Here is a 14,327-nt window from a genome sequence, read left to right on the forward strand (position 1 = left end):
AAGGAAACAGTATATGTAGATCCTAACCATATAAAAGGATAGTCAACGCTACAGAAATGGATCAAAGACCATAAGATCAATTTTTCAAATGATGGAGATAAACCAACGAATGATATTAGTCCACAGAAAGCAGAGCAAGAACAGAGTAAAAAAAAAAAATTTTTTTTGATAAAAATATAACAACTTCAAAGAGCTAAGTTTGGAAAACAAAAACATAAAGAAACTCTCATAGCTATTCTCTTTATGAATCAGGTCAAACATGAATCATCGACTGTAGCTTCAGTCAAACGCAAGCTGACAGGTGGGTGAACGGCCTGAATGACAATGCCAACTCCTTAAGTATCTCAAGTTTCTTCTTCGAATTGGTGGAGTTTGAGGAGATGGTTACCATCTTTAAACAGCTTCCGTTTCTTAAGATGAATGCTACCAATTCTTTCTCTTCTTTTGTTCCTTCATAATTTACCCATTTGAAGGTTTCAAGACTCGATAACAGACATTTAGGAACTGGACTCGGTTCACTCCAGCTCGGCCGTGGTTCGTCATCCGGACGGGTATGGTACTGATTTAAATTGTCGGGATACAAAGGTCAGTGCATATATCAACATATATAAACTGAATAATTTGGGTTGGCGTATATATATGTACCTGACCGAGTTTGAGACCTCGTAAATGAGGGGAATCTCTGAGCATACATACAAGTAGATTCAACCATTCAGTGTAACATGTGCATAGGTGCATAGCTTTAAATATACAAGACGGTTGAAAACACTACCAACAGGATATGCATCCTGCAAAAGAAAATGTCATGAGTATACTAGCCATGTAGCGCGCTGCAACATAGAAAGCAAGAATGCATAAAGTTAACACGTCCCAGTTAACAAAACAATACCTGTGAGGTTAGACATAAATAAAGACGCTTTACCAAAGTCATAGAACTCAGAATCTTCCCAGGATTACTATAAGCGACGTCAACACCAGCTTTTAGAATCTCAGGCGTATTATTTTCAAAGACACAAAACCCACCCTTATCATCACCAATGTCGAAGCACTCCAAAGAAGGAGCATCTATCACAAACCCAAGAGCATCATCGTCAACAGTGTTTGGTGATTCACGCAAGAATAAACTCTTTAGAGAAGGCACTATAACAATGAAAATGGTCACATTGTCATTGGGGTCTCGTTCCACAGCCAAGGCTTCAAGAACAAGGCAATTTGATAAAAACTTCTTGACAAATTCATCGTTTGGATACTTGACTGATAAAAGGCTCAAAGTTTTGAGGGATGGGAAAGTAACCTCGGAAGAAAAATCCACAAGAATCACGCTGTTTAGCTTCAAAGTCACTAGCATTTTACAACATGCATACAAACTCCTTGGAAGTATGACTGGAGCTGTACTGGAAGAACAGTCCATCTCAATAATAAGCTCACGCACACGGCGTCTAACTGCAGTTCTGGTCCATACCCCGATCGACATCTACAGCGCCAGAATTTGGACCAAGTTTGAAATGCAAACTTTTTAGAGTTGGAGCCTCGTGCAAAAGCAAATACATGTATACAAAGCGCGAAAACCTTCCATACTCAATGTTCTGATAGCTATCATCATATACGAGTCTTGGCACCAACATCCAAAGAAACTGCCATCTTTTTGACAAAACTATTGTGGCTACAACATCTTTGGCAGGAAGTAACGACAATATTACCAAGAGCACTTCGTCAGGCAGCTGACTTATCAAATCCATACGACCTACTCCTTTCAAATCCCAAGATTTCTGATTCTGCAGATTTCCCTAACACCAAAGCCTGAAAAATCATATACGAACAAGCAATGTGAAACCCTAAGTGTGTGTTCTCTCTCTCAGGAAACAAAGAAGACAGTTATAAACAAAGACACATGGTTAAAGCAAACCATAGCTTATGAGTACATAATCCACAAATAGAAAGGGATTCAAACGCATCCTAACTCAAACAAAATCAAACAAGTACAACGGAGAGGAAACTACCTTAAAACAAACCCCTCCGATATTTTTCTTTCAACGGAGAAGAGTAACATCTACTTCATTTACGGCACCAACTCGTTGTTCAAATAGGAACCCTAGTCAATTTGAGCGGTGCAACTTACAAAATTCAACGATCGATTCATATTCCATAGACAGAGAATTAATAAATCTTTAAATCCGAGTGGTTGCCCCAAGGTCTTCCCGCTTCTTTATACATTTAACAACACAATAATGACAAAGCTATTAACTCGTTTGTTTCTACGCGCATCTTTCTCGCGTTGGTTTTACGTCCCAAAATCTTTTTCACGATTTGGACTTCGGATAATCCGACGCGTGAGGTACGTAGCTAAAATATCTTAGGTTTTGAATTTCAATTTTTATCAAACCATGTTATTTTAGAATTCTATATACTAAAAAAAATGTCTAATAAAATGAGTTATCTGACAAAATGAGCTTAGATTCAGATTGGGGAAAAACTCAAAACTAACACAAAAAGACATTTCACGGAAAGCACAACTATAAAATAGAGCATAAGCAATACATCAAAAAAAAAAATTTTTGGATAAATCGAATTTAAAAGGAGAGTGGGAAGACATGAGATCTCACTGATGTATTATTATATTTGTTGGTGAAGCAAGATATGGATGGGAATCTATGTTATTTCTTTTCTTTTTTTATATAGTTTGTTGTGTGTGACTGATGGTTGTAAAATGTTTTTTCTTCTATTATTTACAACCATCAGTCACACAAGAAGTGGGACGACAGACTTATAGTTATGGTTACATCATTAGGTTCCTCTAAGTGGTTTTGAGACCGTTATAGATCCAAATTCGAAAGTCATCAAAGTCTAAACCATCTATAAGACCAACATAAAGATGCCCAGCTTGTGCAAGATTCAATTAAAGAGTGTATAGTTTGAGAGTACCAAAACTGAGTACCCATAAGATGAAAATGATGTAGATAACCAAGGAAATATAGTTCTTACGTTTATTTCTTTCTTCTAGTACGAAGAAACTTATACAAAGAAAATGAGAAATTCAAAGAGCTAAATTTGGAAAAGGAAAAACATCAAAACTTATAAGATTTAATTAGACGAAACATGAATCAGCCTAATTTCACTTGATATGTCTTACTGTAGCTTCAGTCAAATACAAGCTGGCAGGTAGATGAACGCCTGATCGACAATGTCAACTCCTTGATCATCTCAAGTTTCTTGTCGCTGTCAGTGGATTTGGAGGATACAGTTACCTTTTTTAAACAGCTTCCGTTTCTTAAGATATATCCCACCAGCTCTTTCTCTTCTTCTGTTCCTTCATAGGCTTCCCATTCGAGAGTTTCAAAACTCGATGACAAACATTCAGGAATTGAGCTCGGTTTAATCCAGCACGGGCTCGGTTCATGAGCCTGAAAACCATGGTACTGATATAAACAGTACATAAGACAATGAATAAATTGGAAAATAATTACCGGGTCAAACACAATGGATGAATTTGGTAGAGATATACATATACCTGGTCAAGTCTGAGAGCTCGTAATTTAGGGGAATCTCCAAGCAATCGCATAAGTAGGTTCAACCACTGCACATCACATCTGCATAGCGTTAAATCTACAAGATGGTGGAAGACACTACCAACAGGATATGCATCCTGCATGCAAGACAGAATAAAGGACAAGCAATGTTAGTGACAATAGACTATTTGATCAAGTGAACACCAACTATTTCCGATGGTGGAATACGTATATATTGTTTTAGTCGTTTTTCAATAACTGATTCTGAAAAAAAAAGCAAGAGTGCAGATAGCAGAGTGATAAAAGCGATAACTTGCAATTAACAAGAAAATACCTCTGCGGTTGGTAAACATAGATAGAGATTCTTGACTGAAATAATAGAAGTTAGAATATTCCCAGAATGACTATGAGTAACGTCAACATCTGCCGTTACAATATTAGGCATTTCATTCTCAATGACACAAAACCCATCCGTATTGTCAAGAATCTCCAATGACTCCAAAGAAGGAGCATCTATCACAAACCCATCTGCACCATCTCTATGTTTGTCTACTGATTTATGCATGCAAAACTTCTTTAGAGAAGGCACTCTAACGGTGAAAACAGTCACATTGTCTTCAACGCATTGCATCACAACCAAATCTTCAAGAACATGACAACTTGATAAAAGCCTCTTGAAAAATTCATCACCTGGGTACTTAATGGATTCAAGACTCATTTCTTTGAGAAATGGGAAAGAAACCGGAGAAGGAAAATCCACCAGAATTACGCTGTTTAGCTTCAAGGTCACAAGCATTGTACAGCATGTATACAAACTCCTTGGAAGGATCACTGAATTTGTACTCGAAGAAAAGTCTATCTCGATGATCAGCTCAGGCACACAGCGTTTAAGTACAGCTTTGGTCCATACTCCAATATCTACAGCACCAGATATTTGACCAAGTTTGAAATGCAAAGTTTTTAGAGTTGGAGCCTCGTGCAAAAGCAAAGACCTATCTACAAAGCGCGAAAATCTTCCATACTCAATATTCTGATAGTTATCATCATATACCAGTCTTGGCACCAACATCCAAAGAAACTGCCATCTTTTTGACAAAACCATTGTGGCAACAACTTCTTTGGCAGGAAGTAACGACAATATTACCAAGAGCACTGCGTCAGGCAGCTGACTTATCAAATCCATACGAACTACTCCTTTCAAATCCCAAGATTTCAGATTCTGCAGATTTCCCTTACACCAAAGCCTGAAAAATCATATACAAACAAGCAATGTGAAACTCTAATTAGTGTGCGTGTTCACTCAGTAACCAAACAAGATAGTAACCAAACAAACACATGGTTAAAGCAAACCATAGCTAAGTACAGAATCCACAAAATAGAAAGGAATCAAAATCCAAACTCATAAAAGATCATACAAGTAAGACTAAGAATCAGAAGAAATTCACAAAAGAGGAAAATACCTTGGACAAACCCCTTGGAATTTTTAAGTACCAACTTGTCTTCAAATAGGAACCCTAATTGATTTGAGCGGTGCAACTTCCAAAATTCAACGAACGATTCAGATTCCATAGACAGATAGAATTAATGACTCTTTAACTCTGATCATTTCCCACAAGGCCTTCCCGCTTCTCGTACAAAACAATATCATAATGAGAATGACCTTGACTCGTTTCTTCTACGCGCATACTACTCGCGTTTGTTTTACGTGCCAAAGTCTTTCTCACCATTTGGCTTTGGAGAATCCGTGAGTGTGAGGTAGCTCAAATATCTTAGGTTTCAATTTTCAATTTTTTTTATAAGACCGTGTATTTTAAAATTTTTACATATTAAAATATTTTAAAGATACTGATATTCATTCTGAAATCATTTCTATGTCAACTAATTAAACAAAACGCACAAATGAAACTCACTACTCCAACCAGAGGTGTGTTAGTCACCAACAGAGCAAAACCTGTCTGACAGTCTGAGGAAGATAAGAGATCCAAGAACCTCTTCCCAATCCGAAAGAGATAAAAGAGTAACAAGAAGAAGATATATCTTTAGGTTTTCTTCTTCCAGCACGTAGAGTTAAAAATTTTCAATGAGCCAAATATAAAAAAGGAGATAAACATAACAAGTGTTCTAATTTCTTATCTAAAATTCCGATCTAAGATTCCAGAAGAATGCAATGAGACAGGCTGGTGAACGCCTGGATGATACCGGAAAATCCTTGAGCATCTCAAGTTTCTTGTCGTGGTCAATGGATTTAGAGGACTTAATAGTGGCCTGCTTTAAAGAACTTGCAATTCTTAAGATGAATGCTACTACTTCTTTATCTGTTTCTGTTCCTTCATAATATACCCATTCAAAGGTTTCAAGACTAGGTAATAGGTATTCAGGCACCAACCTCGTTTTATTCCAGCACGGGCGCGGCTCACCAGCCCGAATGTGATGGTTCTGTGAGACAAGTATAGCGCATCATATCAATCATATTGATATAGTACTCTTAAGAAATAACCTTATCAAACACAAGGAATGAATGAAGTGAAATATATGTATATACAATACCTCTTGAATTATGAGAGTTTTTAAATTTGGGGAGTCTCTGAGCACACGTATGAGTACATTCAACCATTCTGTCTGACATATGCATACAGTTAAATGTACAAGAGAGCAGAATATATTACCAACAGGATACGCATCCTGCATATACCGAGATGTAGTGTCAATAGTTTTGATCATAACAGAACATATCATTTAGTTCTTCCCAAAGAGAAAATGAACAATGCAGATGGCAGAAGGGTAGAAACAACAACGTGTAGTAAAGAACATATTACCTCTGAGGTTGGTAAGCAGAGAAAAAGACGCTTGACTGAAGTTAGAGAGCCCAAAAGCTCCGTAGTTTGGGGAGAATAAATGTCGACACTTGCGGTGGCAATTTTACACATATTATTCTCAACTATATGAATCCCATACGAATAATCAAGAATCTCCAAGCACTTCAAAGAAGGAGCATCTATCACAAACCCATGAGCTTTGTTTTTAACTATGTTCCTTCTTTTGTGCAAGACTAAACTCTTAAGAGAAGGTACTCTAACGGTGAAAATGGCAACACTGTCATCTGGACATTGCTCCACTACCAAGTCTTCAAGAACAGGACAACTTGATAAAAGCCTTTTGACAAATTCATCACCACCTTGGTATATCATGGATATAAGACTCAAGTTTTTGAGGGATGGGAAAGAAATTGGGGAAGAAACATCCATGAGGATCGCGTTACTTAGTTTCAAGGTCACAAACCTTGTACATCCCCCACTATACAAGCTACTAGGAAGTGTGACTGGAGTCTTACTACTAGAAGAAGTATCAATCTCGATAATCAGTTTACGCACGCAACATTTTTCTGAAGCTTGATGCAGAGTATCTCCACTACCACAGGTTTTACCAAGTTTAAATTGCAAAGTTTCTATAACCGGAGCCTTGTGCAGTGACAAAGACCTGTCTACAAAGGTCAAAAATTTTCCATGATCAATATCCTGATAGCTACCATCGTATACAAGCCTTGGAACCATCATCCAAAGAAATCGCCACCGTTTTGACAAAACCATTGTGGCCACAACATCTTTAGCATTAGGCAGTAAAGACAATATTCCCAAAAGAAGCTCATCATGCAACTGACTTATCCTGTCCATAATTAAGAGATTTTTGCATCCGGAGAAATCTAAAATCCTGAAAACATCAAAAAAGACGAACAAGGGATATGAGATTCTCAGGAATCAAACAAATAGTCATAAGCAAGGACGAGTAAAAGCAAAAACCTAGCGAGGTATATATAGAAAAAAAAAAAAAAAAATAAAAGATAAAACAAAATCCAAACTAACCGAGAACCTCTCCTTTAATTCATAAAATAATGATAAATAGAAATAGGGAGGTTTAGCTAAATAAGACATTTTTTTAGCTAGTATATTTTAATTACTATATTAACCCTAATAAAATATTAAATCCACTATCTAATACATAATCTTCATTTTTTTTTTTTTTTTCTAATACATAATCTTAACTAAATATGTGTTTTGTTGGTGAAGATGACTTGTATGTTGTATATATAATATAATTGTAAAACCATGGGATAACATATTAACATTACAGAACAGAGCATGAATAATTATTTTTCATATCAACAAGATCTTCAGAGTGTCAACTAGGGTAATTCGATATTTAATTTTCTAACGGCAACGCAACAAAACGTTACGGTTTCCTTTCTAATTTCGGAACCAAGATTACCCAATTAAACCGATGTTAAAAAAATGATTACCCACTTTTTAAACCGAACCAATATCAGACCAAAAGGAACTAAACCAACTCCTTCAACCAGAAGTGTATAAATCATCAACAAAGTGAGCAAACCCTGTTTGAGGAAGATAGATATCCAAAGAGGTCCAAGAACGTATTCCTAATCGAAAGAGATTAAAGAGACAAAAAGAAGATATATCGTTATGTTTTCTTCTTCCAGCACAAAGAGACACATAGGAAGAAGTTAAAACATTCAATGAGCTAAATCTATAAAACATTAACATAACAAGTTCTATTTTCTTATCTAAGATTTATTTTAAAGAATCCAGCAGAATGCAAGAAGACATGCTGGTGAACGCCTAGATGATACGGGAAAATCATTGAGCATCTCAAGTTTCTTGTCGTGGTCAATGGATTCAGAGCAGATAATAGTGGCTTGCTTTAAACAACTTGCAACTCTTAAGATGAATGCTACTACTTCTTTTTCTGTTTCTGTTCTTTCATATTTTTCCCATTCAAAGGTTTCAAGACTAGGTAACAGATATTCAGGCACCAAGCTCGTTTCATTCCAGCACGGGCGCGGCTCTTCATCCCGAAGGTAATGGTACTGAGATACAAGTATATCGCATCATATCAATCTTACTTGTAAAAATAACTTTATCAAAGACACTAACTGAAAAGTGAAATACCTGTACAATTTTGAGAGTTTTTAAATTAGGGGGATCTCTGAGCACACATATAAGGACGTTCAACCATTCTGTCTCACATGTGCATATAGTCAAATGTATAAGAGAGCGGAATATACTACCAACAGGATACGCATCCTGCATAATTTAGTTTTGATGACTGGAGTTTTATTTCTAGAACAAGTATTGATCTCAATAATCAGCTCGCGCACACAACCTTTATCTGCAGCTCTAATCCACATCCAGGGCCGGCGCAGAGGCCAAGCAACTGAAGCCAGCGATTGGGGCCTCAAAATTTTAGGGCCTTTTAAACTAAAAATTTGTTAAGTTTTGGATATGCTGCAAAAGTTATAAATTGATTTTGTAGGGCCTTTTAAAAAAAATGATATGGGTTTTTAAAGACAAACTAATTATCTTCAACACTAAATTTTTGATTTAGTAAAAAAAAACTCTAAAAATCCTACAAGTGATACCTCTTATGCGTGTATGTGAGTCAATATGCTTATTTTACAAGTGAAAAATCCTAGGTTTTGAAGTTAATTGTTAGTTTTGCTTTTGAATTTATTGTTTTTTCCTTCCAAATTTGTTTTAAAAAAGAAAGCTGCAAATTCGATAATGATTCGTTAATGGTTTTTGTAGTATATGAAAAAGGCATATTTTTTTAAGCTTTGCGTAGGGCACTCGCAGATGTCGGACCGGCACTGTCCACATCTGAAGATCTTTACTACCACAGATTTTACCAAGTTTGAAATTCAAAGTTTCTATAACTGGAGCCTCGTTCATAAACAAAGACCTGTCTACAAACCGCGAAAATCTTCTATACTCGATATTTTGGTAGTCATATAAGAGCTTTGGCACCATCATCCAAAGTTGCGAAAATTTCTCATAGCTATCTTCGTATACAAGCTTTGGTACAAACATCCAAAGAAACCGCCATCTCTTCGACAAAACCATTGTGGCCACAACATCTTTCGCATGCAGTGAAGACAATATTTTCAAGCGCAACAAATCGGGCAACTGACTTATCCTCTCCATATAATACAAACGAACAGTAGCTGTATCCAACGAGTTTCTTTGGTGATGTGGAAATCAAAACCTAAGAAGAAAAATTAGACAATCGAAATTAAGGAAAGTACCTAATGCAGAGAAAAAAATTAGACAATCGAAACTAAGGAAAGTACCTAATGCAGAGAAGGAAAAAAACTTTTTCCTTGGTTCTTCGAATACTCTGAAACCTCAATTATTGAGGTGAATACCTTAAGTAGGGTTTTTATACCAGTTACAAACTAAACTATAGACAATTTTATATAAGCCCTAAAAACCTTTTAGATACGGGCCTATGTAACAGGATAAACCGGTTAGCCTCTTGGTTTAATACTTAGATTTCTGGTTTAGTTGTCTGGTTCAATAATTTTATCTATCGCTACTATATGCAAGGCATTTAGCCGTTTTGAGAAAGCTAATCAATAAAACAAACAAAACTTCTCTTAATGTCTTTTCTCTGTATCAATGTATCATCGTCACCTTCACTTCCACCATTGAATCTTTGTTCCTCGGGTCATCCTTCTTCCTTTGTGGTCACCCCTAGACTCTGATTCACCCTTTCCTCGATTCCTCGGTGGGTTCTGGATCGGGATTTATCTCGTTTAAACTTTACTGTTTCAGCCTAGGCCCGGGACTTGATGAGGCTGCAATACATACTGTTTTTTAAGATACGCCGTTTATACAAATTCATTAATTTTACCGCATATAAAAAATTGATACAAGTCCAATAACTGACGGTAAAATTGTCTTCATGGTGTTCTCAAAATTGTTAGTGTGGAGTAGAATTCGTAAGAGATAAATTTGGTATGGTGTGATGGGTTGGTGCACGCGCCATGCCAAGGCTTTCTTTAGTACTGGATTATGGTAAAAGCACCTTTGAAACCAATTCACTAGAGAACATCACCGGAATATGGCATGTTTTACAATAGGATACCAGAGATCTATCAAAGGACTTTAAGGATTCAATTCTAACCTCGAGATTGCAACGAGGCGGCATATCTAATTCTCCATAACGTTTTAATTGATAAAGTACTGATGTTTTTAATATATACTAGAGAAGTTAAAGTGATGGGAAACTTTGCTACTAATACAGTAATACATAGAGTATATGCATGTTTATATATTTTTCTCCCATCAAAATAACTTTCATTAGATTTCATAAGAAGTTCAAATGTAATGGGCTAATGCATGGTCCTATAGACTGTAGTAGACTAGTATCCCATCAAATCATATATATGAAAGTTGGCCAACTGATCTCTCCATATGAGTGTCACATCATCATACAAGAAAATGACATGTGTCATTCTATATTATTTAAATTAAAAGATTAGTAAAATTTATTGAAGGAAAATCAAAACTCTTTTGTTATTTTAAATCTTTCACTAATATCTCTCTTAATTGATTTTTTTTTTTAAAAAAAATTATATTAATGTATCAAGCACTACTTTCATTCTACTCTTTTTATTTTATTAAATTTTTATATCAATGGTCACTACTTCGTGATGGCTAAAAAAATTACTTGTGTTGTACCTTTAGATGTTTGATACATAAATTCATATTAATTTAGTAATTTTATTTTGAATAATTTTTATTATTACGTTTTGTAAATATGACTTATCATATGACCTTCTCTCTTTTCATTTTTGTCTGTTATGATAAGTTAGTAACATTGACATACAAGTTTTTTCACTTAAGATTCATTTGAGACGTTAGACATACTAATAAATTTAAAACATGAGACTCTCTCTATGGCTATATGTAAGGAGAGAGGTCTAAAGTGTTGACTTAAATTACTAGCATATCATGATATGGTTAGCATACTAGATGACGGGAGAGTACATTGAACAAGTTTCAAACTACATAAGTAACATAACTACATACCATTGTATCAATTTATCATATACTTGTTGTTTTATGTATCCATGATAGTGAAAGATTAGGATCGTAGGTATATAAATAATCAGATTTATACATGAAAAATTAGAATTGATATTTCGAGTCAAAGATGAATCTAATCATACAAATTATAACTATATAAAACAGATCTGACTTTATTAAAATGAACATAAAAACAACAAAACCATAATCATATTTATTTCTGCAATTTTTTCAAAACAAAAACCCACGCGTATAAACGCGTAGCGTGGGTATTCATCTAGTACAAGATAAAACTACTCTCTTTTTTGTTTAAAATGTCATCATAATAAACTGTTTCAAATCTCATGAAAAAGTTAAATTTACATTGTAGTATAGAAAATTCTTCTTTAATTGTTTAAACGATGAAAAAGGAAACCCAAAGCAAAAACAAAAAGCTATAAGATTTTTTTCTATGAACATGTTTATTTCTCAGTCCAATTTAAGTTCACAAGAACTCGAGCCCATGAACATAGATGCCAAGTCTTCTCGGATGATATGATGATCACAAATCTCTCCTGAAAGCTTGAATTTGGGGGAGATAACCGACTTCTTTAAACAAGTACTATTCTTCAAGATATACACCGCAACATCTCTCTCTTTGAATGTTGCTTTATAGTTTCGCCACTCGAAAATTTCAAGATTTTCAGTCAAACATTGTGGAACATAACTTGGTTGCTGATTCCAAGAACTAGTGCAATACTTGCTAACGAAATCATGGTTCTGAGAAAAACAGGACATAAAACACGGTCAGTAATTAGATCATCAAACCGAAAGGAAAACAAGTAAAAAAATTACAGATCAAGTGATGAGCCAGGAACTGTAAAATTAATTACCTTATCATTAAGCTTGAGCACTCGAAGTTTTGGAGAATCTCGAAGCAATTTCGCGAGTAGATATAACCACTTTGAATCATCACATGTACATAGTTCCAAATGAACAAGCTGAGAGAAGATAATACCCTCAGGATACTGAGCCTGCACATGACACACAAGCTTTTCTAAGCACATGAGAAAAACAATTAAACACAATTATAGGGTTTAAGTTACTAGGCATACCTCTGATTTCTTTAAGCATAAGGAAAGTTTCTTGACAGAGGTAAGAGATTCAAAAAACTTCTCAGTATGGGTGAAGGCAACGTCGAGATTAGCCTCATCTAGGTAAGGCATATCTTCAAAAGAGCATAGAGCAGTGTAATGATCTTTAATGTTTAAGTACTTCAAATTAGGTGTATTTATCACATATGCATATGAATCTGCTACATCATGTAGCGGCGATAAATAAACCGTCAAACTCTTTAAGTAACGCACTATTATAACAAATCTCTTCACGTTGTCTTCATTGTGTCGTTTCACGACAAGATTTTGAAGTGAAGGACAGCTTGATATGAGATTACGAACAAATTCATCCCCGGAATACTTCGCATATCGAAGATGAAGCGTTTTGAGTGAACTGAAACATGCTGGGAGACAAATAGCTCCAAGAATCGCGTTCTTGAGTTTTAAAGAAACAAGGGTTTTGCTATCGCATAGTCTCCTAGATAACCTGATGTGTCCGTGATCGGCATAATGTTTGATAATTAGCTCGCAGATATTCCGATCCAGCGCGAGTTTAATCCACAATCCGATATCATCAGCTGTACATTTTGGACCAACACTAAGTCTGAGGCTTACTAGAGTAGGAGCCTTATGTAATACCAAAGCTTTCTCAACAAAGTGAAGGAAACTCTCATACTTTTTACCGTGATAGATTTGATCGTTGAACCTGAGTTTATGTACCTTCTTCCACAGAGATTTCCATCGTTTCGAAACACCACTTGTGGCAACAATATCGTTTGTTGTGGGAAGTAAAGACAATATGTGTACAAGCAGATCTTCAGGAAGATCACTGATCTTGTCCACATTGAATTGACCCCTCTGACAATTGAAGATTTTCGCTGATTCTTTCACCTGAATTTTACCTTGAAACACAAGGAAAAATCGAATGAGATTCATAAACGAAATTATAAATTAACCATGGGAACAAATATTTTCCAATTGAATCATAAATCGAATCAAGATATTTGCGAATTGGTGTGATAAGTGTAAAGGAAAAAAAAAACTAGGTTAATTTGAATCAAGCGTAAACCCTAGCAAAGCTGGAAATAAAAGAAATAGATTTCACCTTTCGTTGGTACTTCTCCAAAAGGTTTTGCAGTCACCAAACGCATCGTCGCAGATATATATGTATGAACCCTAATCCTCTTTGTCGTACTTTGATATACTTTGTTGATAACGCAAGTCTATATATATGTTACTTTTGACGGCTACCTAAGCAATGTGAAAATTATATATTAAAGAAATTTCAGAAGAAAAACATTAAAAGATAAATTAACCAATAATATTTTGATACATGATAATAATGTACTAATCTATACTATTAATTGAGAATCACTCAAACATAAGTAACTTTATTTTGGTAGATTAATTACAAAGAATGCCATTAGTATATTTGAATTTGAAAAACAAAATATATAATATCCATTTGATATTTGTTTTTTTATATAAAACAAAATCTAAAATTAAATCAACAAAATAACAACTACCCAATATTTATGGAAATTGTTTGAAGTAGTTCCCATAAAATAAAAAAATTAATAACTACCCAAGATTTATAGAAATCTTTTAAAGTAGTTTCCATAAAAAATCTAACTATTAATTTCAAAATTGTATATATGTAAACTTATTTAATTTCGTAATATATTTTAAAATATTTCCGGAAAACAAAAAAAATCAATTTAATATCATCATATATTTTCGATTTTAATTTATTTCTTTAAGAAAATATACTAATGATTAATGGAAGAATTTTTTTTTGAAATTGTAGATTTGTTAACTTATTTAATTTGGCAAGGTAATGTTAGATA

General features: G+C 34.8%; 3 protein-coding genes and 1 pseudogene across 5 annotated transcripts; all 4 read right to left on the reverse strand.

Moving 5' to 3' along the window:
- Positions 1 to 279: 279 nt before the first annotated feature.
- LOC110225686 lies at positions 280 to 2,334 on the reverse strand (annotated as a pseudogene).
- A 777-nt stretch (positions 2,335 to 3,111) lies between these two features.
- Positions 3,112 to 5,299, reverse strand: LOC110228418 (probable FBD-associated F-box protein At1g32375). The gene is made up of 4 exons (XM_021025870.1): positions 4,967 to 5,299; positions 3,841 to 4,750; positions 3,509 to 3,643; positions 3,112 to 3,416 (listed from the first exon to the last, which is right to left on the reverse strand). Exons 2-4 carry the CDS (start codon positions 4,687 to 4,689, stop codon positions 3,138 to 3,140), a joined length of 1,263 nt encoding a protein of 420 aa, XP_020881529.1. The 5' UTR covers positions 4,690 to 4,750; positions 4,967 to 5,299; the 3' UTR covers positions 3,112 to 3,137.
- A 126-nt stretch (positions 5,300 to 5,425) lies between these two features.
- LOC9302219 (putative FBD-associated F-box protein At5g56390) lies at positions 5,426 to 7,483 on the reverse strand. The gene is made up of 3 exons (XM_021025878.1): positions 6,323 to 7,483; positions 6,054 to 6,188; positions 5,426 to 5,942 (listed from the first exon to the last, which is right to left on the reverse strand). Exons 1-3 carry the CDS (start codon positions 7,175 to 7,177, stop codon positions 5,640 to 5,642), a joined length of 1,293 nt encoding a protein of 430 aa, XP_020881537.1. The 5' UTR covers positions 7,178 to 7,483; the 3' UTR covers positions 5,426 to 5,639.
- Positions 7,484 to 11,784: 4,301 nt separating this feature from the next.
- Positions 11,785 to 13,695, reverse strand: LOC9302220 (putative FBD-associated F-box protein At5g56400). 3 transcript variants are annotated; one of them, XM_021025974.1, is made up of 4 exons: positions 13,586 to 13,692; positions 12,481 to 13,382; positions 12,259 to 12,399; positions 11,785 to 12,145 (listed from the first exon to the last, which is right to left on the reverse strand). In XM_021025974.1, exons 1-4 carry the CDS (start codon positions 13,629 to 13,631, stop codon positions 11,855 to 11,857), a joined length of 1,380 nt encoding a protein of 459 aa, XP_020881633.1. In that variant the 5' UTR covers positions 13,632 to 13,692; the 3' UTR covers positions 11,785 to 11,854. The 3 variants fall into 3 exon arrangements, with proteins under 3 accessions (XP_020881633.1, XP_002866146.1, XP_020881647.1); XM_002866100.2 differs by lacking the exon at positions 13,586 to 13,692 and having other exon boundaries at positions 12,481 to 13,440; XM_021025988.1 differs by lacking the exon at positions 11,785 to 12,145 and having other exon boundaries at positions 12,158 to 12,399; positions 13,586 to 13,695.
- Positions 13,696 to 14,327: the final 632 nt, after the last annotated feature.

Source organism: Arabidopsis lyrata, assembly GCF_000004255.2.
Source record: "Arabidopsis lyrata subsp. lyrata unplaced genomic scaffold ARALYscaffold_8, whole genome shotgun sequence".
Taxonomy (NCBI): Eukaryota; Viridiplantae; Streptophyta; class Magnoliopsida; order Brassicales; family Brassicaceae; genus Arabidopsis; species Arabidopsis lyrata.